The sequence below is a fragment of the Lepus europaeus genome, chromosome 9 (assembly GCF_033115175.1).
Source record: "Lepus europaeus isolate LE1 chromosome 9, mLepTim1.pri, whole genome shotgun sequence".
Classification (NCBI taxonomy): Eukaryota; Metazoa; Chordata; class Mammalia; order Lagomorpha; family Leporidae; genus Lepus; species Lepus europaeus.
In genome coordinates, this window is record NC_084835.1 from 109,393,629 (window position 1) to 109,420,762 (window position 27,134).

General features: G+C 37.3%; 1 protein-coding gene across 6 annotated transcripts in view; it reads right to left on the reverse strand.

The window, feature by feature from the left end:
• PIGN (phosphatidylinositol glycan anchor biosynthesis class N) overlaps positions 1 to 27,134 on the reverse strand; it is a 149,091-nt gene that overhangs the window by 33,140 nt on the left and 88,817 nt on the right. For all 6 annotated transcript variants that reach the window (XR_009866831.1, XM_062201765.1, XM_062201763.1 and 3 more), the window contains 8 exons: positions 26,916 to 27,018; positions 20,504 to 20,606; positions 17,149 to 17,235; positions 13,870 to 13,925; positions 12,772 to 12,847; positions 10,490 to 10,563; positions 4,131 to 4,173; positions 2,528 to 2,580 (listed from right to left, as the gene is read on the reverse strand). Coding sequence is in view for 5 of the 6 variants with exons in the window: in XM_062201765.1 (XP_062057749.1) it covers positions 2,528 to 2,580; positions 4,131 to 4,173; positions 10,490 to 10,563; positions 12,772 to 12,847; positions 13,870 to 13,925; positions 17,149 to 17,235; positions 20,504 to 20,606; positions 26,916 to 27,018 (595 nt within the window). In the remaining variant the exon portion in view is untranslated. The remainder of the gene's footprint in view (positions 1 to 2,527; positions 2,581 to 4,130; positions 4,174 to 10,489; positions 10,564 to 12,771; positions 12,848 to 13,869; positions 13,926 to 17,148; positions 17,236 to 20,503; positions 20,607 to 26,915; positions 27,019 to 27,134) is intronic.

The window sequence follows — 27,134 nt, forward strand, 5'->3', positions numbered from 1 at the left end:
AAATAAACTACAAGCTAATCTGAGAAAATCTAAATGTTTTAATTAGTGCAATATAAATTAATGATGTTGTTCATAAATCAGTGATACACATTTTCATGCAAAAATAATATCCTCTTATTGGCAATACAGATTTCTCCCATCACAAAAGTCTAATGTTCATGTTCAGGGCAGCATTATTCATAATAATCAAAATGTAGAAGAAAACCAAGTATCAACTGATAAATGGATAAATGAAAATTGGTAAATACATAAAATGAAATTTGATTCAGTCTTTAAAATTGTGACACATGCTACAACACCAATGAACCTTATGGTAAGTGAAATAATTTATCACAAAAAGAAAAATACTGTGTGATCTCACATATATAAGGTACTAAGAGTGGTCAAATTCATAGGAATGGAATGTAGAATGATGACTGGCAGTGGCTAGGGGGAGGGAGAATGGGGAGTTACTATTTAAAGGTTCAAAGTTCAGTTGTGCAAGATGGAAAGAGTTCTAGAATGGTAGTGATAATTGCACAACCATGTAAATATATTTAATGCCACTGAAGTATGCAACTAAAAATGGTTATGGTAGTAAATTTTATGTTATGTGTATTTCATCACTATTAAAATTTAGAGTCTTGGGGCTGGCGCCATGGCTCACCCGGTTAATCCTCTGCCTGCAGCGCCGGTATCCCAAAGGGGCACCAGATTCTTTCCCGGTTGCTCCTCTTTCAGTCCAGCTCTCTGCTGTGGCCCAAGAAGGCAGTGGAGGAAGGCCCAAGTGCTTGGGCCCTGCACCCACAAGGGAGACCAGGAGGAAGCACCTAGCTCCTGGCTTCAGATTGGCGCAGCATGCCGGCCGTAGCAGCCATTTGGGGGGGTGAACCAATGGAAGGAAGACCTTTCTCTCTTTCTCTCTCTCTCTCACTGTCTAAACTCTGCCTGTCAAAATTAAAAAAAAAATTAGAGTCTAAAATGAAAATAAGTAAAATTATGGAGTATGGAGAGATATGGAAAATATAAGAAACACCATGAAGGATGAAAAAATAGGATTACAGAACAGCAATAATAACAGCTGACATTAAATTAACTGTATTAGAGGCAAGATACTATGCTAAGTGCTTTACATGGATTAATCCACTCAAAATGACTACAAGATAAGAGGGACACTTAGGAGAGATTAAGTCACTTACCAATGCTCTCACAACTAAAAGTGGCAGAAGTGGGATTCAAATCCAGGCACTGTGGTCCAGAGCCCTCTCTCTGACCACTATTTGTCTGCCTCCCAGGGTGTGGGATGAGAGGGATTCAAAGCTTTGGGATCAGACGGGTTCAAAGCTTTCTCTAAACTTTCAAATATAACCAAAGACAAATGAAAACAAAATCAGTGACCTTTTATGTACCAAGTGCATATGGCATGTAAGAGATTCAAATCAGATCCGAGATCTGAGGGAATCGATGGCCTACTGGGAAAGGTAGATCTGCATTAAATAACAAAGTGAGACAAGCCATGAACAGTCTAAGAGGCAGAACAGAGGACTGACTGTCTAACTCAGAATGTCTCATGCTAACTCACCCAATTCCTGGCAAAACAAAGCACTAAATAAAAGAAAGTGAATGTACAAAAATACATTCTATTTCAGAATGTATTTTGGGGGAAAAAGAGCCAAAGAACCAACTTTGTTTTCTTTTCAAAGAGAAGAAATTTAACAGATTATTTCATCGACATTGAAATCACAACAAAGAGGAAACTGACTTTTTGTTAAGATTATACTTTAGATCATATTATAGGTATCACATGTTAAAATGTTTCCATATTAAAGATTCTAAGAAGCAGACTATGATTAATTTATTACACAAATCCACCCTGTAACTTAAGTAGTTTTATTTTCCTAAACAGAGACTGAGAGATTAAGAGACCATACAAGGGCAGTGAAGTGATCTGCTTTGAACCCCAGATTCAAACAGTTTCTCTTAACATCTTTCCACTGTCCTTTAGTTCTCTTCAGACTTAAAATCCACTCTCCTCCCCACAGCATCCCAAGAACGCACTTTCTAATGTGTTAATGCCCAGAACTGGAGAGACACTTAAAGTAACTGCCACTTGCTATACTTACCTCAACTGATCCAAGGTAACTACTAGAGTACCTAAAATGTAATGTTTAGGAGTGAAATGGACATTCTGACATTGGATGATGTTTACAGCCCTTGACTCTTCTGTTGAGGGATGGTGTTTTTTTTCTTCATACTATTAGTTGAACTCTTTTACTTAGTGTAGGTTAACTATATGATCATTAAGTAAACTAAAAATTAAGAGTGGGAATGTGAGAGGGAGGAGGAAGAAGGATTGGAGCGAGGGCAGGAGGGGGAGGGAATATCACTATGTTCCTAAATTTGTATATATGAAATACATGAAACTTGTATAACATAAATTAAAAAAAGAAAAAACAAAAAAACATATCTGCAGCTTCTATACTAACCATCAACTTTCACCTTTTGTTCACTGTTCTCTTAAGAACTTCTATGTGAATATATACTATACCTTGTTCCAATATCAAGCCAGCTGCCATAATCCTTGACCAAAAAGAAAAAATGCTGTAAAATACAATGAAATATGGATCCATTAACAACAAAGGCCATTTACACTCAGTCTGAAAACTACATTATTTTAGGATTGTATATTTCACATTTCTGACCCTTCAGAACTTTAATGTGACTGGAATCAACAATATAGCCTTTATGGAAACTTTTATTTGAACTAAAATGAACAGAAGTCTAAAAGCCAGCAATAGAATGACCATTCAACCAAATGAACACAAAAGTGACATTTGTGATTAACTAAAAATAAAGAATCATCAACTTTAAAAAGACACTAAATAGTACCAAAGATGTCAGCAAAAAGAAGCCATATCTTCTATTCATCGACAAGTATCTACTGCCTACTGATCATCACTGTATTAGGTCCTAGAGATTACCGTGCCTCCCCTCAAAGTGAATGGGTCAGTCCAATTATCAGGTATATGTGTGTCTATGTGTGTGTGTGTGTGTGTGTGAGAGAGAGAGAGAGAGAGATGCACACAAGGAGAGACAGACAAACAGAATGTGTGATAAGTGTTGTCAGTGGAAAATGCAGGCAATGTGGGACCAAAGAGGAAGGGGTACATACTCCGGGAAATAACAGAAGACTTTCCACTGAAAGATGAAATCTAAGTGAAAAGCAGGAGTCAGATGAAAGAGGGGGTTGGGGAGACAGAAGCATGTTTCTGGCAGAGGCAGTAGCCAATATAAACATCAAGGGTCCAGACAGAGCTTGCTAAGTTCAAAGTGAGCCTGGTGTAGAAGAAAACAAGGAGGGAGACGTGACAGAGGATGCCAGTCAAGTAAGCAGAAGCTAGGTCACAAATGGCTTTGCGAGTTAAATTAAGCAAGATGATTTTTAATATAAAATTAATCAGAGAATTTCAATTCCTTTCTGCCTATTTGCCACTTAGTAAGCCAAACTAAAAGCAGATTTGTTCCAACATTACCTGTGGTCAATTTCTGAAATATATTGGCTGCACAGTTCAACACAACACAAAAATGCTCTCATCCAAATCAGGTGAGTAGGAATCTGATTTGGGAAGTTACTTTAACCAGTGTCTTTAATCGTTTTGAACACAGAATGCTATACAAATATAGTGAAGAATTAACCTTACCCAAAAAGAAGCCTACTGGAAGGTAACTACTAGGCCTTTAGAATGCAGGCCCGATAGAACTGATCTGAGTATTGGGCACAATAAAATCTAACAATGTAATTCAAGATGGGAGCTTTGGGGTTTTAGTTCTATCACTAGAAAGAATGGAGATTAAAGAAAGGTCAGTCACTTCTTTTGTTAATTTCCCATGGAAGGTACATTTCAGACACAAAGCAACATGGAAGACTAGGTAAAAAATGACATATTTGAGTAAATCAAGTAATAAGATTCTTGACACCCTAAGAAAAGCACTCAGTGCATAATATAATTTATATGTATAAATTATGCTGGCACCCAGAATTAGTATCTATGGATTTTACATAGAGCAACACATTCGCATTCCTCTTGATTAAATTAACCCATGCTTAGTTTCTTGGTCTTATTTATACTGAATATTCAATAATGCCTTACCAAAGCCATGATGTCTGATATGACGAGAACAATGAGAAAAAGGCTAGGGAAAAAAAATAAGGAAAATTAGATATAATACAACAGGTACATTTTGCATGTACATTAAAATCCAAATGAAAATAATCAAATAACCTAATATTCTATGAGTAATTTGCTTCTGAAAATACTCTCAACAAGAGTTCTTTTCATATTATCATGGGTGACTATCCCACAGTGATGGATTAGAATTAGGAAATGCTAGGGAACACTCTGAATATTTATTTCAGTGGCATGAAAGGGCTATGAACTATAATTTCTTAAACTTTCTGAGATACTTGCAGATAGATATGAAATTACAAGAAATAATACAGAGGTATCCTGTGTACTCTGCACCTAGCTTCCCTCAATGGCACTACCTTGTGAAACTACGGCACAACACCACAACCAGGATACTCACTAGTATCAAGACACAAATGTTCTCAGCATCACAAAGATCCCTCATGAAGCCCTTTCACAGTCACATCTGTTTTTCTCCTACCCCTACCCCTGCCTAAACCCTGACAACCACTATTCTGTTCTTCATTTGTAAAATTCTGCCATTTCAAATGGAACCATTTATATAACATTGTTACCTTTTGGGATGGCTTTTTTTTTTTTAAACACTCAATATATCATGCAATCAATATATTCATGCAAAATGTTGTGTGTATCAATAGTTCACTCCTTTTAATTGCTGAGTAATACTCCATCAGATGGAAATACAACGGTCTGTTAAGCATTCAAGAATGGAAGGAAATCACAGTTGTTTCAGTTTGTGGTTACTACAAATAAAGTGGAAACAAAAACACCCACTCTGTAGGGGCCAGCACTGCACTGTTACTTTCAAGTCCTGGCTGCTCTACTTCTGGTCCAGTTCTCTGCTAATGTGCCTGGGAAAGCAGCAGAAGATGGTCCAAGTACTTGGGCCCCTGTACCCACATGGGAGACCCAGAAGCTCTTGGCTCCTGGCTTCAGATAAGCCCAGCTTTGGCCATTGCAGTCATTTGGGGAATGAATCAACGAATGAAGAGCTCTGTCTCTCCCTCCTTCTCTCTGACTCTGCCTTTCAAATAAATAAACAAATCTTAAAAAAACTTTGAGTATAGTTTTCTGTGTAAATGGAAATTTCATTTCTTTAGGAAAAATACATAAGAGTGCAATTGTTGGCTCATATATCAGTTGCATGTTCACTTGCATAAGAAATAGACTGTGCCATGATACATTCCCATCAGCAACAAATGAGAGCAATTTCTTTACATTCTCCCCAGCATTTATTTGCTGATATCACTATATTTTATTTTAATAATTCTGATCAGTATGTAATACCTTAACATGTATTTCTGTAATGGCTAATGATGCTTAACATCTTTTCATTGACCTAGTTGCCATGTCTATACCCTCTGCAGGCATTTTGCTCATTTTCTTATTAAACTGCTTTTTATTATAGAGTTTTGAGAGTTCTTTCTATATTCTAGGCAGTATCATTTGCCAAGTATTGGGTTTATACAGCATTCATCCCAGTATGATGCCTATCTTTTCATTCTCTTAACAGAGTCATTTGCAGAGCAAAAGCATTCAATTTTGCCGAAGTCTAGCTTACCAAGTTTTCATTTATGTGTCATGGTTATGAACTCTAACTCTTTGCCTCTCCAAACCCTGAAGCTTTTCTTATTTTTCCCTAAAAGTTTAAATATATGATTCATATTGTTAATTTTTGAAAAAGGTATAAGGCTTTATTGAAGTTTATGATTTACTTTTAAGAAATAACGTTTTTTCTAATTATAAGTTTGAAATATAGAAATATAATTCAATGGTTCACAACTGCAGATATAAATCACATGTCACACTGATCACATCTTTGAGATATAATAACATTCAAAGTAAGTCTGATATAATAGACACATAATAAAGTGTGCTAATCTGATTAAGAGGTTATAGAGAATGCAATGGTCCTCAAGTGCAATCTCTTACCCAAAGTATAAATTCCCCCAAAAGCAATCCTGATAAGACATTGTCTAGCACTAGTTTTGATTTTCCAGGAACAGAATCCACTTTGTTTCAGACAGATTCAATTATCACAAAGTGGCTTCCGTCTTTGAATCCAAATCAGCACAATAAAAATTTCACCCATGGGTAGGTGTTCGGCACAGTGGTTAAGATGCTCACATTCCATCACCAGAATGCCTGGTTTGAGTTACAGCTCTCTGCTTCTAATCCAGCTACCTGCTAATTTGTACCTGGGGAAGCAGAGATGGTGGCCAAGTACTTGGGTCCTGCCACCCAAGTGGGATACCCAGATGGAGGTCTGGGCTCCTGGCTTTGGCATGGTCCCACCCTGGCTGTTGCAGGCCTTTTGGAGTGAATAAAAGGATGGAAGATCTCTTTGTGATTTACAAATAAAATGGAAATAAATAAATAACTTTAAAAAATTCCATGTTTTGGACCCAGTTCTTCCAGAACCACAGGAAAAGAGTAATGCAATTCAAATACAACAGACATTTAAATATCTTTTCTAAAGTTTTCTATGATTTAAATTGTTTTTGTCTTTCTAAAGCAGATGATTTTATTGCATGACACATATGATGTTCTGGAAACTTTTTGGAATAAGAAACATCTGACTAAGTTACTTATTGTCTTTTTGGCCCCAGTTCCCTTATCTATAGACTAGGCATAATAATATCTGCACTTCACAGTAACACTGGGAAAATTAAGTCAGGTAATATATGTAAAAAATCTAGTGTAGTGCCTAACAAACTGTATATAAGTAAAATCACAGTTCCTTCTCATTCCTTGATAACTGTAGATGAAATTAAATAAACATGGGGTAGTCGCTGTGCCACAACTGACAAAGCCACCACATGGGCACTGGTTCCAGTTCTGGCTGTTCCACTTCCGGTTCAGCTCCCTGGGAAAAGCAGCAGAAGATGGCCCAAGTGCTTGGGCCTCTGCTATCCACATGGGAGATCTGGAAGAAGCTCCTGGCTCCTGGCTTCAGATCGGCCCAGCTCTGGCAGTTATGGCTATTTGGAGAGTGAACCAGTGGATGTAAGATCTCTCTCTCTCTGACACTGTCTCTGTGACAGAGTATTCACTGAGAATCAGCCTCTTTCTCCATTAGCATTTTATCTTCCTTCCTGTCTGGATGGCATATAAGATACACAGAGTCATGACGATAAAAGCAACACCCTAAGAGTGGGAAGGCAGAAAAGCAGGGCCACCAATGGCATCACAACAGCTCTGGGCTGCCTACCTGTAGGCTCCATGTTACATGAGAAACCTAAATCCCCTTCTCTAAGTTACTATTAGAGTTTCATTACTTGTAGCCAAAACCATTCCTAACACTTCTGTTATGTCCAGATAATCTTCTTGCTCAGATACTCCCTTCTAATGGCCTTTACCCAAAATTTTGTTGATGAAACCAGTTATCAAAACTGAGAAAACAGTTTGGAAAAGTTAATTTTAAGCCATGCAGAATAAACAAACGCTAACCTACACAGTTTTCATACTTCACCTTTGCTCAGTATGTATTTTAAGAATGAGTCAGAAGAGGATCAGTTGTGTGTTCATCTCACTAGTCTGTTATGTTAAACTCACCCTTGGCATTAGGATCTAAAGAAAGAGTCTGTAGTATAAACTTCACCCTTATCTTAACCCCTAGGCTTTCAAGAGTTGTAACAAAATGTTTAGTAACACAAATAATGAGACTATTTAAAAAGTGGACAGAAAGGAGAGATGAGAGTATTTAGCAAGTAGATACGGCAGTGAGGGGTGGCTGGACTTTGGCTTGTGTGAAGGAAAAAGTAAGGAAAACAGGATGAGAAGCTAGTTTTCAATAGGAAGAAAGGGAATCACTGTGTTCCAGATGTAACAGACTAAATTTAAGAAATCAATATGACATCCAAGTGTTGGAAATGTCAGTGACTTTTAAGGCCAAAAGAAAGACTAATAAAATCCCAGTTTTGCTAAATTTTCTTTAGTTCTCTTCCTTTGTGTCTAGTTTTTCATTGCTCTAGTCTCCAGGAAGAATCACTATATGCTCACACACACACACAAACAAGTATATGTCTAACACACACATAAACACTTCTTTCTTTTTTAAATTATATAAGGTGAACAAATTTCATGTATTTCATATATACAGATTTAGGAGCATAGTGATACTTCGCTCCCTCCCTCCCTGCTGCCCTCCCACTCCCACCCTCCCTCCTCTTTCCTTTCTTATTCTTTCAATTCTTATAATGATATACTTTCAGTTTATTTTATAAACATAAGCTTAACCCTTCATAAAGTAAAGTAAAGAATTCAACAAATATAAGAAAAAAAAAAAACACTGTTCCTCAATAGTAGAGACAAGGGCTTTAAACAATAATCAAATCTCAAAATGTCAATTTCACTCATATATATATTACATTTTTTGGTACTTTATTAGTGACCTCAGATCAGAGAAAATATATGATATTTGTCTTTTTGGGGTTGGTTTATTTCACTAATTATAATGGTTTCCAGTTGCATACACTTTGTTGCAAAATACAGGAATTCATTATTTTTTACAGCTGAGTAGTATTCCATTATCACATTTTCTTTATCCAGTCATTGGTCAATGGACATCTGGGTTGATCCCATATATTAGCTATTGTGAATTTAGCTGCACCCACATATGCTTTGATAAACCTTCTAGTTCTCAAAGTGTCCAACTCACTTTTTTCTAAAGATTTATTTACTTATTTGAAAGAGTTACAGAGAGAGAGAGAGAGAAGCATCCATCCAAATGATTGATGACTGCAATGTCCAGAATTGAGCCAGGCTGAAGCCAGGAGCCTAGAACTCCACCCAGGTCACCCGTGTGGGTGGCAGGGCCTCAAGTCCTTGCACCATCTTCTACTGCGTTCCCAGGCGCATTAGCAAGAAGCTGAATGGGAAGTGGAGTAGCCAACTCAAATCAGCACTCATATGGGATCCTGGCATCAGAAAAGGCAGCTTAACTGGCTGTGCCACAATGCAAGCCCCTCTTATTATTATTTAAAATTAAAATCTTTTTTAAAAAGTTTATTTACCAATAAAAATATACCACTCATCAGTTTCTTTTCCTAATATTTAAAAAATTTATTTGAAAGGCAGACACACACACACACACAGATATACATAGATCTCTCATGTGCTGATTCACTCCCCAAATTCCAAGAGACAGGGTTGGGCCAGGCTGAAAACAGAAGCCCAGAACTCAATCTGGGCCTCTCATTTGGGAGGTAGGGACCTGAGTACTTGAGCTACCACCCGCTGCCTCCCAGGATGTACATTAGGGGGAAAGTGGAATTGAGAGCAGAGACAGATTCCAACCCATAGAGAATATGGATGTCTGAATTGCTGTGCCAAATGTCTACCCCTCAACAGTTTTTTATTGCATCTAAGTAACTATTTTTTATGTGACACTGACAAAATGTAAATGCTTTAATATTCAATTCATGTAAATATCCTGTAATAATATACAGTATATACATATACTAAATAAAAATCAGAAATATGCTTTCTACTATTCTTCAGGAGAAAAACTTTTCAAGAAATTGTAACATGTATACAATAATATGCTAAACCCAGAACTAGCCCAAACTCATCAAGAACATGCAAATTTATGCTAATTATCAGTTATTTCTTTCAAGCATTGAATATGTCAGCTTGATTAAAGAATAATAAAAACTGTTAAGCTTCATATTTATATCAAGTATTTTTCACAGAGTCTCTGTGCTGATGAAGCAATTTTGTTGGTTAAAAAAATCCAATGGTTGAATTGACCTCTTCTCTTCCAGTCTTAAATGCTTATTTAAGAAATTTCTCAAAAGTGCAAAAGAATACTTTCCAATTGTCAAACTTGTAGAAATCAAGATCAAGAAACTCAGTACATTACTGACATTTTTAGAAAAGTTAATTTCAAGCCATGTACATTAAAAGTATTAAAAATTTGTCTAACACATGTAAGAAATAAGCCAAAAGTTAGGACTCTATTCCTTGTACTTTATAAGCATAGTTAAATCTAAACCAAGTAATTAACTATACTAATTTAACATTTGTGTTTTACTATTTTCTACAGAGGCTCTTCATTAGCTTGAGTAATATTCTAATAACATTTTATTGCCAAGAAAGCATTCTTTGTCTGCTAGAAGCTCTAATCAACTAATTTCCTTTAATGACAACTGAACTCTGAGTAATAGGGTGAAATATTTCTCACTTTTATAATAAACAATGTTTTAATGTCTTAATAGCAATCACATGAAATATCTTCAACTGTGTATTCTCATTTCCTAAAATTGAGCAAATTGAATGCTTCTTAAACTAATTCACCTTACCTTTTTGATGACAGCTGAGTCGTTAATTGTACTGCTTCAAAAGCACACATCACAAGCACAAAGGGGATCAGAATCTGTTTAAAAGAACAAATGATGCCATGGGTAAAGGAACCATTGGAATACTTTTTGAAATAAATATTTCATTTAGTAGAAATATTTTCCATTTCTCAAATAACTTTTATATAAACTAGGAAAGAACAAACACTGAAACAAAAACATAACACAAAGAACAATGATGAAACAAATTTAAAAGCTTACATTAATAATATATGTAGTATAAGAGAGAACATCAATTCAAATTCCAAATAAAAGATGATCACAAATTTGAATCTGTCTAATTAATTCTAGTAATTAATGACGATGTTCAAAGGATTTCAAGTTGTGAAAGACATAGGATGTAATTATCAAGTAAATCATGTAGCCTGGTAAATTGGTTCACAGATCCTTTAACTTATTTGGTTATTTCAAACTCTAACACTATAAGCATGACTTGGTTGCTTTATCACTGCGTATCATTGTTTTATTTTAAAATATTAACTTATTTCTGGTTATACTCATTATAATAAATTTGAAAAAAAATAATGAATTTATACTGGCTAAAAACCCATAACAAAGCAAACACTATTAATATTTTGAGGTCTTACTTTCCAATGACTAATTTTTAAATAATATCTAAAAAGAGGTGGGGGGCGAGATATGAAAAAGAAATAAGTGTTCAAGCCTTCATAAGACTCTCTTTCAAATGAAGGACATAAGAATGAAGTAAGTTCAAGTTCAGGAGAGCTCTCACGCTGGACCCATTAGCCACAGTCATCTTTAAAGCTTTTCTGAATTATAATGAATTTTAAAGAGCTCAAATTCTAATTCGATCTTTGTTTTCCTTTCTTTTATTCTTGCTTTTAATTCATGGTCAACGGTATTAAATGAACTGAGAAAAGAATAACCACCACTTAAAAAATGTGAATGTAAATTTAGGAAATAATGTTTTAAAATAATTCAACAGAGAATGGAACATGAAAAACTGTTGAACAGCTTTTTAACATACATTTGTATTAGTGCAATAACAAACATACATTTGTATTAGTGCAGTAAAGAAAGTAGATATTAATGCTACTAAGAAAACACATACCTTTAGCAATTATTATTTATGTGATCTTAACATTAGGTAAATAGATTTTAGGCAGGTATTAGTTGCTACATTTAAACAAATGTATGCTAACTACACAAAATGTGCCAGGTACTAAGGTATAAAAAATTTGGTAGAGGGACAAACAGAAGCTTAATGACTCTAGAAAAGAACATAAACATTATTTCACCTGAGAGTTTGAACCCCAGGAAAAGTGAGAATATATCAAAATCTTTGTACTGTCAGAACCCAGCTGGTGCCCAGTATATTACTGCACACAGCACTCAGTGACACATGAAGTTCAAGTCCTCAAAATAAATTTATCTTTCAATTCCATTTTTTTAAAATTCCATTTTCTATAAACTTTTGGAAGTACCTTTGTGTTTGTTGAAAGACTACATTAATTCCAGGTACATAGATCATGAGAAAGGACGACAGGGAACAGGCTGGCAGTCTCATGGGTGGAGAACATGAGTTCAGGGAACTCTGGGATCTATACCAGCCCTGCAGCTTTGATCACGGCTTCCCCACAGGCTAAATCATGCCTAGTAGGATTTTCTGAGTCAAACATGGAACCCTTTACTCTTTTGAAGTAAAACAGGCTAAGTAAGTGTGAAGCAATGGGTGTGTTTGGCAAAGTGGTCAAGATGCAACTTGGGACACAAACATCCCATATCAGAGCGCCTGGTTTAAGTCCTGGCTCTACTTTCAACCTCAGCCTCCTACTGGTGTGTATCTTAGAAGGCAGGAGGTAAAAACTCAGGTGGTTGTGTCCTGCCACCCAGGTGGGAGACCCAGAATGAACTGCAGGCTCCTTATGTTGGCCTGGCCTGGCCTCAGCTATTGCAGGTGTTTGGGTAGAGAACCAGCCAAAAGATCTCTTTCTCCCTCTTACTTTCAAATGAAATGAAAACTAACAAATAAAGAAATAATTTTTTAAAAGAGTAAAGCACAAAGACTAACCGTATTTTGGAGTACAGGCTAAAAGACTCTACCTCCAGTTTAGCAGTGGTTCCAGTATCAAAGTCTGAAAGGCATTTCCCTTCCATTACCATTTAATTGTCACAGGGACTTTCTAATTTTAATGTTATCATCATGACTTCATAATTTTAATCAACCAATAGCTTAATAAATATAGTAACATAGGAAAACTAACCTTCCACATCATCAGGGCTCCCATCATGAATGGACTAAACACAGTCAGAAAGCAATAGACAGAGGCAAGTTCAAAGCTAGATAATCATAACAAAAAGAAAAGGGATTTAGAATTCACATTGTAACTTTAAAAGAATGTTCTGCTGAATAGATGCTTAAATGAATTCTCAAATCTACTTATACTAAAACAAAAGCATGTGTTGTATCAAGCAATATTATGAAGCAACTAAAATGAATGAGGTAAACTTGTATGTACTAATATACATCAATCTCCAAACCACATAATTCAACAAAGTACAGCAATAGAGGTTCCAATTTATGTTATTTTTTGGTTTTATATATGCAATTTTCATTTTTTAAAATTTCACTTATTTATTTTTAAAGATTTGTCTATTTATTTGAAAGGCAGAGGGGGAGAGAGAGAGAGAGAGAGAAAGAGAGAATCTTCCTGGGGCTGGCACTGTGGTGTAGCAGGTAAAGCTGCTGCCTGCAGTGCCGGCATCCCATATGGGCACCAGTTCAAGTCCCAGCTGCTCCAATTCCAATCTAGCTCTCTGCAGTGGCCTGGCAAAGCAGTAGAAGATGGCCCAAGTCTTTGGGCCCCTGCATCTGCATGGGAGACCTGGAAGAAACTCCTGACTCCTGGCTTTGGATCGGCACAGCTCTGGCCATTGTGGCCATTTGGGGAGTGAACCAGCAGATGGAAGATCTTTCTCTCTCTCCCTCTCTCTCTGCCTCTGTCTCTCTGTAACTCTACAGACAAATAAATCTTTAAAATGGAAAAAAAGAGGGAGAGATCTTCCATCCTTCCATTCTCTGGTTCACTCCCCAAATGGCTGCAATGGCCAAGACTGGGCCAGCCTGAAGCCAGGATCCAGGATCCAGGATCCAGGAGCTTCTTCTGTGTCTCCCAAATGGCTGGCAGGGGCCCAAGTACTTAGGCCATCTTCCACTGCCTCCCCAGGCACATTAGCAGGGAGTTGGATGAGAAGCGGAACAGCTGGGATTTGCTGGGTACCCATATGGGCTGCCATCCTGCAGGTGGCAGATTCACACACTACACTACAGCGCTGACTCCGTAATTTTCATTTAAAATTACCTGTTAATAGAAGCTATATTTCCAGTTCCAAAAAATGCTGTCACTAAGAAGAAAACCTATGTAAAGTTAAGGAAATGTAAAAAATAAGAATTAATACAAATTTCTTTTTTATCATGAGGATAAGTAGCTTTTTTTTTTACTTAATCATCATGAATTGTTTCAAATGACCATTCCATCCTATCTTCTTGTGAATGCATTTTCAAAGAACCAGACTAATGATGCAACTATGAGGCCCAAGAGGTCAACCTCACTTGGTCATCACTACTTCTTTGGGAAAGTTATTTTTCTCTCCCCTAATATGAGTGAGTTGGACTCTATCTGTAGTTGGCTGCTAATGATTTTTCAAAAGAATGCAGACCTCATACATATGAAAGACATTTCAGGGGAAAGGCGATTTCAGTTCATCTATGATTGCTGTGTGCCCGCTACATGTGAAACATGCTACACTCCTTGAGAGTCCCAGAAATAAACAAGATTTCATCTTTTAAAATTTTGAACATGCTTTTTACATTTCTTAAGTTTACATTTGGCTGGCGCCGCAGCTCACTAGGCTAATTCTCTGCCTGCGCCGGTACCCCGGGTTCTAGTCCCAGTTGGGGTGCCGGTTCTGTCCTGGTTGCTCTTCTTCAAGTCCAGCTCTCTGCTGTAGCCTGGGAGTGCAGTGGAGGATGGCCCAAGTGCTTGGGCCCTGCACCCGCATGGGAGACCAGGAGGAAGCTCCTGGCTCCTGGCTTCAGATCAGCGCAGCAAGCCAGCCGTAGCAGCCATTTGGGGGGAACCAATGGAAGGAAGACCTTTCTCTCTTTCTTTCTCGCTGTCTAACTCTACTTGTCAAAAAAAAAAAAAAAGTTTACATATATATTAGTAGAGTAATAAAGAGTAAATATTAATCCTGTTGGTATCTAAAAAGTTACTGTTAGTAAAGTATTTAAAACAGTGACTAGCCCATTGAAAAGGTTTGATAAATGTGGCTCACTTTAGTTTTATAGACACACACACAGAGACATATGACAGAGAAATATAGAAGGGGAAGTAAGAATCATGACGACTTTCAATGAAAAGGTGGCATCTGAGTTGGTGAATTGGGCCTTAAATTATGCGAGTATCCATTCGTTCAACCAATTATCTAATCAATCAACTTTTGTTGTCTAGTATAAGTCAGAGTTAGGCACTAAGAATAACAAACAATTTTCAAATACTCACATAGTGACTAAGATTTTGATAATATATAGAAGAACATGAGAGACATTTTAAGGCAAAGAAACATGGGGAAAACAAATGACATAATCAAAAACCAGTGAATCGGTGTGACAGAAGCTTAGCGGTTAGTTTATTGAAAGTCGGTAAGAGTTGACTGTTACAGCACAGTCAAATTAATAGACTGGATTGCATGATCAATAAGCCCCTGCACATAGGTGAGAAAACAACTCAGAAGAGACATTAAACAAACACTGACAGAGGACTGCTATGCGACAGGCACTGTTCTAGGCTTGTGGATACAGTTAATAAATGGGGAGGAAATAATGGTAGCAAATATAGATTATTTTGTCAAGATGTCTGATGGTAAATAGAAGGGACAAAGTGAAATTACAATTTAGGGGGATGCAGGGTTCCAGGGGAAATGTGTTCTGTTATTACTGACTGAATGAAAAGAATCTGTGAAGTGAAAGAGAAAAAAATTAAGGACCAAGGTAAGAAGTAGAGATGATTAACCTATTGTAGACTGCCAGTGGTCAGGGGCTGAGATGAAGGAGAAATGGGGAGATGCTGGTCAAAGTGTAATCTAGGATAAATAAAGTTTGTGGAACACATGTACAGTATAGTGACTGCAGTGAATATACTGTATTATATACTGGAAATTTGCTAAGAGAATTAATCTTAAGTGTTCTTACCATTAAAAAAAAAGAGGAACAAAGAAAACAGTAACTATGTTGGGCAATGTATATGTTAATTAACTTGAGTGTGGTGATCACTGTACAACGTATAAATACAACAAAACACCAGGTTGTGCATCTTAAATATACACAACTTTACTTATCAATTATGTTTCAATAATGCTGCAAAACATTAAATTTAAAAAGGGAACAACTCCCTAGAATTTACTGAAGCTGGCTAGTCAGCCTTCTCAAAGTGAGGCTTTAGGCCGGCGCCACGGCTCACTTGGCTAATCCTCCGCCTGCGGCGCCGGTACCCCAGGTTCTAGTCCCAGTTGCTCCTCTTCCGGTCCAGCTCTCTGCTGTGGCCCGAGAAGGCAGTAGAGGATGGCCCAAGTGCTTGGGCCCTACACCCACATGGGAGAACAGGAGGAAGCACCTGGCTCCTGGCTTTGGACTGGTGCGGCTAGGGGTGAACCAACGGAAGGAAGACCTTTCTCTCTCTCTCACTGTCTAACTCTGCCTATCAAAAAAAAATTTAAAACAAACAAACAAAAAACAAAGTGAGGCTTTACTCTGCTATACTCTGCCTTTCAAACATCTAGTTAAAAAGTTACAAAATATTGCCTCTGGTGTGATCCAAAAACCTTTGTGAGACAAGATGTTGTATAACAAAAGATTAGTAGAAAATACACATAAAAAGATACAAACTCATAAAAGAGGTTTCTTTTAGGGTGAGGGAGATTAGAGAGTTGAAAGGAAACTTTAGTTTAGCTGTAATGTTATATCACAAATTTGTGCATCTTGATAAAATATTAACTGTTGATATCTTGAATGGTAGGGATACACACAGACTTGTTCACATAATTCTTTATACTTTTCTATACTGAAAATTTCTTTTTCAAATAGGGACTACAAAGCACTGGTGCTGTGGCACAGCAGGTAAAGCCACTGCCTACAGTGCCAGCACCCCATATGGATGCTGGTTCAAGTCCCAATGGCTCCACTTCCAATCTAGCTCTCTGCTGTGGCCTGGGAAGCAGTAGAAGATGGCCCAAGTCTTTGGGTCCCTGTACCCTTGTGGGAAGACTCGGAGGAAGCTCCTGGATCCTGGCTTCGGGTCGGTGCAGCTCCGGCCGTCGCGGCCAATTGGGGAGTGAATCAGTGGATAGAAGACTCTCTCTCTCTGCCTCTCCTTCTCTCTCTGTGTAACTCTTTCAAATAAAATAAATAAATCTTAAAAATAAAAATAAATGGGAACTATAAGAGAAAACTATGGCTGAAAAGGTGTTAAACGACTCTGGGTAGTACCACTATGAAGCGACAGCAAGAACACCTTCCATGTCCTCTTACTCCATTAAATGGGAGTTTGTAGCTCTTTAAAACAATTTCCATAAAAGGATACAAGGAAAAAGGCCCTACGGATGTCATCCAAGTAAAGCTGTCGAAACTGAGTTATATCCATGGTATAGGAGAACTGAATATTGGTGAGCTGGAAGATAAAGAAGGAATATATTAATGCATAATATCACTTGACCACTTCTACAGTCACAGGCAAACTTATGATGGCTGAATTACTGTGGCCAGAAACATACTCTGTGCTGACTTAAAAAAAAAAAAAAACCATAATAAGTCTTTATAGCTTCATTAATTTAATAAAATCTGCTGGAAGGTAAAATATGTTGCTAATACCATACTGAACAGCATTGTAGTGTTAGTTTATGTTTAATAAAAGTGAGAACTGGGCTTTTATCCTACATAAATGCCTCATTTTTAGATCTCTGTATAATTCTTCCCTTTCAGTCTTGATCTTTACCCCAGGTATGGTATGACACTAAAAGGCATGGCAGAATTAACTATTCTTCTGTTCCTTTCATTTTCTGTTAATTACATTTGCAGAGAAATTTTCTTTCTGGGGCCAGTGCTGTGGCATAGCAGTTTAAATGCCTCCATGTGCAGTGCCAGCATACCATATGGGTGCCAGTTCTAGTCTTGGCTGCCCCACTTCCAATCCAGCTCCCTGCTAATGTGCCTGGGAAACCAGTGGAGGATGACTCAAGTGCTTGAGCCACTGTACTCATGTGGGAAACTGGATAAAGCTCCTGGCTTCCTGGCTCCCTTCAGCCGGGCTCTGCCCTGACTGTTACGGCCATTTGGGGAGTGAATCAGCGGATGGAAGACCTCTTTCTCCCTCTCTGTAACTCTGCCTTTCAAATAAATAAAAATAAATCTTAAAAAAAAAAGAAATTTGGGGCTGGTGCTGTGGTGTGGTGGGTAAGGCCACCGCCTGCAGTGCTGGCATCCCATCTGGGTACCAGTTCAAGTCCCAGCTGCTCCACTTCCCATCCAGTTCTCTGCTGTGGCCTGGGAAAGCAGTACAAGATGGCTCAAGTCCTTGGGCCTCTGCACCCGCATGGGAGACATGGAAAAAGCTCCTGGCTCCTGGCTTCGGATGGGTGCAGCTTTGGCCCTTGCGGCCATCTAGGGGGTGAACCAAAGGATGAAAGATCTCTCTCTCTCTCTCTCTCTCTCAGCCTCGGTCTCTCGGTAACTCTTTCAAATAAATAAATAAATCTTAAAAAAAAAAAAGGAATTTTCTTTCTACAAAAAAAGACTGAAAGCCATTCAAAAACAAGATGCCCCTGCTTACTCCTCACACTCCCAAGAAAGGTGAATTTAAAGGAAGACTTTCCCTACTCCATCCCATGTAATTATCCAGTAAATCCTTGGGATGTTTAATAATACTCTTCTAGAAAAAAGGCAGATTTGCTTACGGTTTAAAAATGTATCTAGGAGCTGGAGTTGTGGTATAGCAAGTAAAGCCACAGCCTAAAATGCTGGTATCCCATATGGGTGCTGCTTCATGTACTGCTGCTCCACTTCTGATGCTGCTCTCTACTGGTGGTCTGGGAAAGCAGCAGAAGATGGCCCAAGTATCTGAGCTCCTGCCACCCAGGTGGGAGTTGGGGAAGAAGCTCCTGGTTCCTGGTTTCGGCCTGTCCCAGGCCTGGCTGTTGTGGCCATCTGGGGAGTGAACCAGTGGATGGAAGATCTCTCTCTGTCTCTCCTTCTCTCCTTCTCACTCTGTAACTCTTTCAACTAAATAAATAAATCTTAAAAAAAAAAAATGGTACCTAAAAAGTGGCAAATGACCTTTAGATTGCTGAAATGTTTAATATTAAAGACAGCTTTTTAAAAAAAGACTTCTATTTTACTTACTTGAAAGAGTTACAGAGACAGGGGTGGAGAGAGAGCTTGAGATCTTCCATGTTCTGGTTCATCCCCCAAATGGCCACAACAGCCAGGGCTGGGCCAGGCTGAAGCCAGAAGCCAGAAGCCTAGAACTAATAAGGGTCTCCCACATGGGTGGCAGGGGCCCAGCAGTTGGGCCATCTTCTACCACCTTCCCAAGCACATTAGCAGGGAGCTGGATTGGAAGTGGGGCAGCTAGTCCTCAAACCCGTGCTCATATGGAATGCTGGCATTACAGGTGGCCTAACTTATTGCACCACAATGCCAGCCAATAAAGACAGTTTTTGACCATTTATGTGAATCTGATCAAAACTGCTTTTCATGTATAATTTTAATATTTCAAGACTGAAAGTTAAAAACCAGAATTATTCAACACACTTCATAAAGTTTCTTTATTAAAATTAATTACACTAAATTATCAATTTCTCTGAATAACTCAACTGAAGCCAGTTAAGGATAGAACAACTATGAAGATATTTTCTGCAATTTTCATTTTACCTGACCTCAATAAAATTATAAATATTCTACGACTAGCTTCTCAGAATTGCTTTCAGTTCTAAAAGAGGTAAGAGACATCACCTTAACTCTCTAGCTCAGCATGGTAAAGATGTCCTTAAAAGTTGGTTGGCTTTTAGCCAGTTTCAAATATACTGTGTTGCATAAACAGTCTAAGATTGGGACTTAGGTCACAATCAGTAAGATGAAAGAATAAGCATTTTGGATGAGTATGAGTAGAAAGAGAATAGCAATGGGAACTTAATTGTCACTATGTTCTAATTCATAAACTCACATCATAACATTAAAAATTTCTGATTAAAATTAACTGAGGGAAGGAAACAGTGCATGTGAAAACAGGAAAATAAGATCCAGAGCACTGTTTCCACCTATATTCCTTCCTTGTCACTGATGCTTTTTAAAATATAACTGATTCTCATGTAACCACTATGGAAGTCCATCCTACACATTGCCTATAAAACAATAAAATTGTTTTTTTTTTTTCCCCTGGGTGAGCATGTGGCACAGTGTTTAAGTAGCACCTGAGACACCCATATCCAATTTTAGAGTGCCTGGCTCCAGTTCTTCTCTGCTTCTAGTATAGGCTCCTGTTAATGTGCACCCTGAGAATCAGCAGATGATGGCTAAAATACTTGAGTCCACGCTACCTATGTGGAAGACCCAGATTGAGTGCTGGGCTCCTGGCTTTGGCCTGGCCTCACCCTGGTTATTGTGGACATTTGGTGATTAAACTGTTGGATGGATGATCTCTCTCTCTGCCTTTCAAATAAAACAAAAACAAAAACAAAAACAAAACAACAACAACAAAAAAACCTTTCTGTGATAAGTGAAAATTTCCACACAAATTAACTGAATTATTAATGCCAAGATTTCTTAAACCTTCAGATTTAAAAGTAGAAAGAACTTTTTTGTGAAATAACATTGTCACTTCCTTATAGCATAGAAATTATTTTAACAGTCAGATAAATGCAACAATGACTTTGACGAGCTACCTTCTTTTTACATGAAATACCAGATTGTTGTAGGGTTTCTTGTTCCATGTGTATCCAGACAAACATCAAACACGACAACACTAATGGAAAGAGAGCTTCATACCTAAGGGTTTGGGAGTTGGAGTGGAGGGAAAGGTAGAAATGAAAAGAAAAAAATTGATAAATAAAAAATGAAAACCTATACTGATGTTTCTCTTTAAAATGTCTTTGAGAATACTTCTTAGCCACAATATCACAAAATTTAAATTTTCTATGCTTTCTAGAAGAAGAAAGTAGGAAAGGAAAAGTAACATTTAACTTCCCACTCCAACACTGACTTATTAAATCTTGAGATAATCATGTGTTTTAATAGTAGAGATGGTTAAAATCATTCATAAGGTGAATGACAAATACAGTAAAAGAGAAATAAAAAATTAAGTAAAAAAAAATTCCTGAGGTAAAACTATTAATACTCGAAGAAGAGCCAGATTAACATCCCCCATTTTCTAATAAATGAGTACAAAACAGGAACATAATCTCAAAAGAAAATAAAAGGGCCAATAAACACATAAAAAGTTTGATCTTAAAACAACAGTAAGCTACTACATTCACTTACTGTATTTGCCAATACTTAGAAATAATAATGCTGACAAGAGTACAGAGAAAAAAAAGGAACTCTGAAACACTAACTAGGAGTATATACTTTCTGGAAAGTTATTTAATGTTGTGTAAGAAGAATGTCAAATATACTCATATACCATAATATAATGGTGCCATTTCTAGGAATTTAACTTGACAAAATAATCAGATATATGCATTATTATTATTAAATATGTATGTTGCTTACAGAAGTGAAACCAGTAAAGAACCTATACTTCCACAAGGGAGTGACTGAATAAGGCACGGTACATCTGCAAGCTGGAGCATAACCTATGATCTCCCACAGATCATAAAACAAGAACACTGGTGACCAGGCAGAAATAAACATTTCAGTTCAAGAAAGCATCTACAAATCACTTGGTACATGAAAATTAGAAAATTTAAGGATATGAATAGATACTATGTACATGAAACACAAAAACAAAGGTGAAATGATCATGAGTTAACACAGCCTTTGCTAAATGGTCTCTGCCCTGGTTTGGGATAAATGCTTCACCTTTGTAACCCCAAAGTGCTCTATTACAGTATCTATACTAAGTTGTTCAATTTTTAAACTCTATGATATATAGCACAACTTCCTAGATATAAGAAAACAGGAAGAAGCAGAATGTTTTAAATTCTACCACAGATCATAAAAACCGAAATGTTGGTGCCTGGGTTGAAAGAAACATTTGAGTTCAAAAAAGCATACATAAATCACTTGGTATATGAAATTTAGAAAATCCAAGAATATGAATAGATACTATGTACATGAGAAAATACCACTAGTAAACATGGAAGAAAATTGCACAAAGTAATACCATTTTTGGCCCATTTTTAAAATAGCATTTGACACACTTATTTTAAAATGAAAATACCAAATATTCTTAAAGATATGGGGTATCCTTCATAGTTTGTTGGGTATATACATTGGCATTATTTTGAAGACAAATAAAAACTAAAAAATAAGTTCATTCCCAATCATTCAGTTATACTATATTGAGAAGCAAACAAGGGAAAAAAATCTAAACTATGTAAAGAGCTTATGCATAAAAAGAGCATTCAAAATACTACTTATACTAATGAAAAGTACAAATAAATGGTCAAAGAGGAATGGCTAAGTAAATTAAGGTGCATCCATTCTGTAAAACATCAAAGGGTGGCTGGGAAGCCAAAGAGACACTTGGAAAATGCTTTTGAAATAACGTTATGTACAGAAAAAAAAAAAAAAGACATAAACCAGTACATGTACTATGATTCCCTCTGTGTTAACAAGACAAATATAGAGCTAAGACTGGAAGAAAATATTCCAGAACATTCCAGCAAGTAAGTGACTTATCTCCCTTACATCAACTTTCCAATTAATTTTACAATGACTTGGGGAAAAAATGAAAAGAAAAACAGACTTAGAATGTCTATAACCTAGCCTTTCTTGAAACTTCAGCTCAACTTTCACATGAGCATTTAACAGCATCAATTCAACGTTCCCTTCCTCAGATGCTTTTTCTAGTCATTCTTCATGTCACATAATTTGCAACTGAACGCACACTAAACTGCTCCATTTTGTAATTTTCTGATGCTATAGAATAAAACATGGTCCTTCGTTACAGCAGTTTACAACTCTACTTCATGCCTTTAGAGCAGCAACTGGTCTCTCTAGACAACTGTACACTGGAAATATGAAAGAGAAAAACAGGGCCAGCATTGTGGTGTAGTAGGTTAAGCCTCTGCCTGCAGTGCCAGCAACCCATATGGGTGCCAGTTTGAGACCCGGCTGGCTCCACTTCTGATCCAGCTCCCTGCTAAGGCGTCTGGGAAAGCAGGGGAAGACAGATCAAGAGCTTTGGCCCTTGCACCCATGTGGGAGACCTGGATGAAGCTCCTAGCTCCTGGCTTTGGCCTGGCCCAGTCCTGACTGTTGTGGCTGTTTGGGGAGTAAACCACTGGATGGAAGATCTTTCTCTCTCTCCCGCTTTCTCTCTCCCTCTATAACTCTACCTTTCAAGTAAGTAAAAAATAACTCTAAAAAAAAAAAAAAAGAGAGAAACAATTGGCTGAGTCAAGATGGTATATGTGTATTTTGAGCAAAAGAGGACTATGATTTTTAAAAATATATTTGCAGTTATATATATAATCAATATTTTGTATAAAGTTTATGTATCAGAACTAATAAACTGAAATATCAATAAAATGTTATCATGAGCACAGAAAGACCAAAATGAAACCTTACTAAGTTTGGATCTGTTGGTTTGGTCTCTACAAATTGAATAGGGCTAAAAAGACATTTAGGTTTATATTATGGTTTGCGAAGCAAAGGGATAACATAAATGAAATTTAAAAATTGTTTAACCAATGAATGAGAACAAAGTTTTTTCAAGTATTACAAAAGATTCCATTTCCATAAATATAATTAAGTGCTAATTAAAAATGACTCTTTTTATTCAATAAGTATATACATTGTTAGAATTTAGGTTTACTATTGCTGTATTTCTATAATGTAATAAAACTGCACATCTTTTAAAGATACCATGATTTTGAATATCTACTAATTTACACAAAGAATCCTAGGTTGTCCAAAATAGTGATGCTGAACCATAATAGGTGGACTATGTTTTGCAAAACTGATTTAATACTGAAAATACGCACTAATTGAAGTGATTATAGACTATGCTACTCCAAGACACCCTTTTGAAATTTTTGACAAAGCTAAACATGGCTTTATTTTTTTTTTAATTTTTTAATTTTGTTTGACAGGCAGAGTTAGACAGTGAGAGAGAAAGACAGAGAGAAAGGTCTTCCTTCCATTGGTTCACTCCCCAAACGGCCACTACGGCTGGCTTGCTGCGCAGATCTGAAGCCAGGAGCCAGGTGCTTCCTCCTGGTCTCCCATGCGGGTGCAGGGCCCAAGGACTTGGGCCATCCTCCACTGCACTCCCGGGCCACAGCAGAGAGCTGGACTGGAAGAGGAGTGACCAGGACAGAATCCGGCGCCCCAACCAGAACTAGAACCCGGGGTGCCAGCGCCACAGGTGGAGGATTAGCCTAGTGAGCCACAGCGCCGGCCTACTAAACATGGTTTTAGATAGTGAATAATAAATGTATCTCATACTGAGCATGATATTCTGATTTTAGGCATAAACTTTTCACCTTTAAGACTTTTTTCACTCAAAATTAAACTTTTGTTATCTTTATTTTTTTCTTTATTTCCTTCTTTTATTTCCAAGCCATCAAAGTAGATCTATTTCTAGATATGTTTATATTTTTTATTCTATGATATACGCTTTGCATCTGTTAAATGCTTTAGAACTTGAAGGTTCAAAGAAAGGGATCTACTGATTTTTAAGACTGTGTAGAATTTAGCACATAGTTCTGAACCTTCTCAAACATTTATTTCCTTAAGCCAACATCTGAGTTTTACCTCTTAATAAGATTTGTATGTCACCCCAAAATGGTGGGCTGGAATTCAAATGATTGTATCTTCTGCTTTCTTATCTAGATTATAAAAATGTACGCATTAGCTTGGAAAAAAAATGTATGTGTTAGCTTGGGAAAAAAGTATGCATATTTTAATTCACTTTTTATTTTGATGAATTTTAATATAAGTTGAGCACCTCTAATCTGAAAATCTAAAAGACAAAATTCAAGACTTCGAACACAGGTACTCATAAAGTTGTTGTTTTTTTTTTTTTTGGACAGGCAGAGTGGATAGTGAGAGAGAGAGAGACAGAAAGGCAGAAAGGTCTTCCTTTTTGCCGTTGGTTCATCCTCCAATGGCCGCTGCGGCCGGCGCATCGTGCTGATCCGAAGCCAGGAGCCAGGTGCTTCTCCTGGTCTCCCATGCAGGTGCAGGGCCCAAGCACTTGGGCCATCCTCCACTGCCTTCCCGGGCCATAGCAGAGAGCTGGCCTGGAAGAGGGGCAACCGGGATAGAATCCGGCGCCCCAACCGTGACTAGAACCCGGTGTGCCAGCGCCTCAAGGCGGAGGATTAGCCTGTTGAACCACGGCGCCGGCCGTCATAAAGTTTTAAATTTTGGAGCATTTCACATTTTCAGATTAGAGATTGGTTCAACTGATAAAACCCATGCAAATATTCCTAAATCTAAAACCTCTATTAAGATATGAAACATTTAGGGTCCCAAGCATTTCAGATAAGTGATACTCTACTTGTATAAGAAAATTACTTACTCCAAAAATAATTTTCAAAATTATTTTTTAAAGTGTGAAGGGTTAAGGTTTTATGATGTTTATCACGCTTGAAAAAGAACCTGTTAACACTAGATGATTGTAGATTTTAAACTGTATTTGAAAATTCAAAAGTTCTAAATCTCATAAGACACTCATCTTATGATCTTATTAGGCAATTGGTGAAAATTTCCATCTTCTTAGCTGTGGCCCACTTGTGATTAGGCAGGGAGAAGGGGAAAGACAGGATGTGTGGAGCTTTGGTAACAGAAGGAGGAACAGTGCCCCATCTCCTATTGGAAGGATGTATGCAAGAACGCCTGAGGTCTAGATCACTTAGGAGAAAAGGCTCTACCATGAAAAATTTTGAGAAAAGCTCTCTAATCCTGAATTAGGACAACTGAGTTTCCCAAGATCAAATGAACGTAAGCCTTCAACCCAAAATAACTTAAAAAAAAATCATCTAAAATGCAAATAATCCCTTAATAGCACACTGGTGAATTCCTAGGTTTAATGTAATTTGGATTAAGATTCTATATTTGGGTTAAAATTTGAACTATGAGTAGTGTTTATTCAATTTGTCTACTATATTCATTGTTTAATGTTTTAAAGTGCACATTTCTTACCCTCATAAGGATTTAAGTAAGGCTAAAATAAAAATCAAAAGCAAGTGATGAATTCTTTTCTTCTAAGTAAATGAGGAGTACACGGTTCTGCCTTCACTGAATTCTAAAGAAGGCTTCAGTATTCAGACCAAATCAAGATGCTGGATTTTTTCTTTTTTTGGTAAGAACATTTCAACCTTAAATAAAAATGGGTTCTGTAATTTCTTTGAAAACATTCTGAAATTTCCCTGAATCAAAGGAATATGTGAACTCTAATACATGTAAGAGTAAGACTAAAAACAAAGCATTATATTCAAAGAATAAACAAATCAAAGCATCACTTAAAATACTTAAAGGGGGGCCCGGCGCCTTGTGGCGCCGGCACACCGGGTTCTGGTCCTGGTTGGGGCGCTGGATTCTATCCTGGTTGCCCCTCTTCCAGGCCAGCTCTCTGCTATGGCCCGGGAAAGCAGTGGAGGATGGCCCAAGTGCTTGGGCCCTGCACCTGCATGGGAGACCAGGAGAAGCACCTGGCTCCTAGTTTCAGATCAGCACAATGCGCCGGCCGCAGCGGCCATTGGAGGGTGAACCAACGGCAAACAGGAAGACCTTTCTGTCTGTCTCTCTCTCTCACTATCCACTCTGCCTGTCCAAAAAAAAAAAAAAAAAAAAAAATACTTAAAGGAAATGCAATAGAAACAAAAATTCTAAGATTCCTTCAAAATCACTCAGAAGTTTCAACATTGTAGCTAAATGAAATTTTAGCAACTTCAATATATTAGCAGAAAGACAGACAACATGCAACATCATAAAAGGGATAAGAAAAAGAAGAGTATATTTTATAATCAAATGATACAGTTTGCACAGTACAGAAAATATTTATAAATTATTCCTCAAGATTTATAAAACAGTTTTCATTTCTAAAAGTTAAATTGTAATAGAGAAAATGTCAAGATATCACTTAAAATTTGCTACTATAAAATAAAAATTTTAAAAAGTTTATACCCTGTGCTTAGAAGCAGGTAGGTTGACATCAAGGAAAGAAGAATGCTAAACAATCGCTGGAAGAGAACCGGAGAGCTCAGTAGGGGCACAACCAAGGAAGAGGCTGCAATAAAACACAGCAGGTTATCTGTTGGTACAGGAGGCACAAACAACGCATAGAAGCACTGCATTTATGGTGCTTTTTACTTGTGTGACCTTTAACAACATGTGGCTATATTT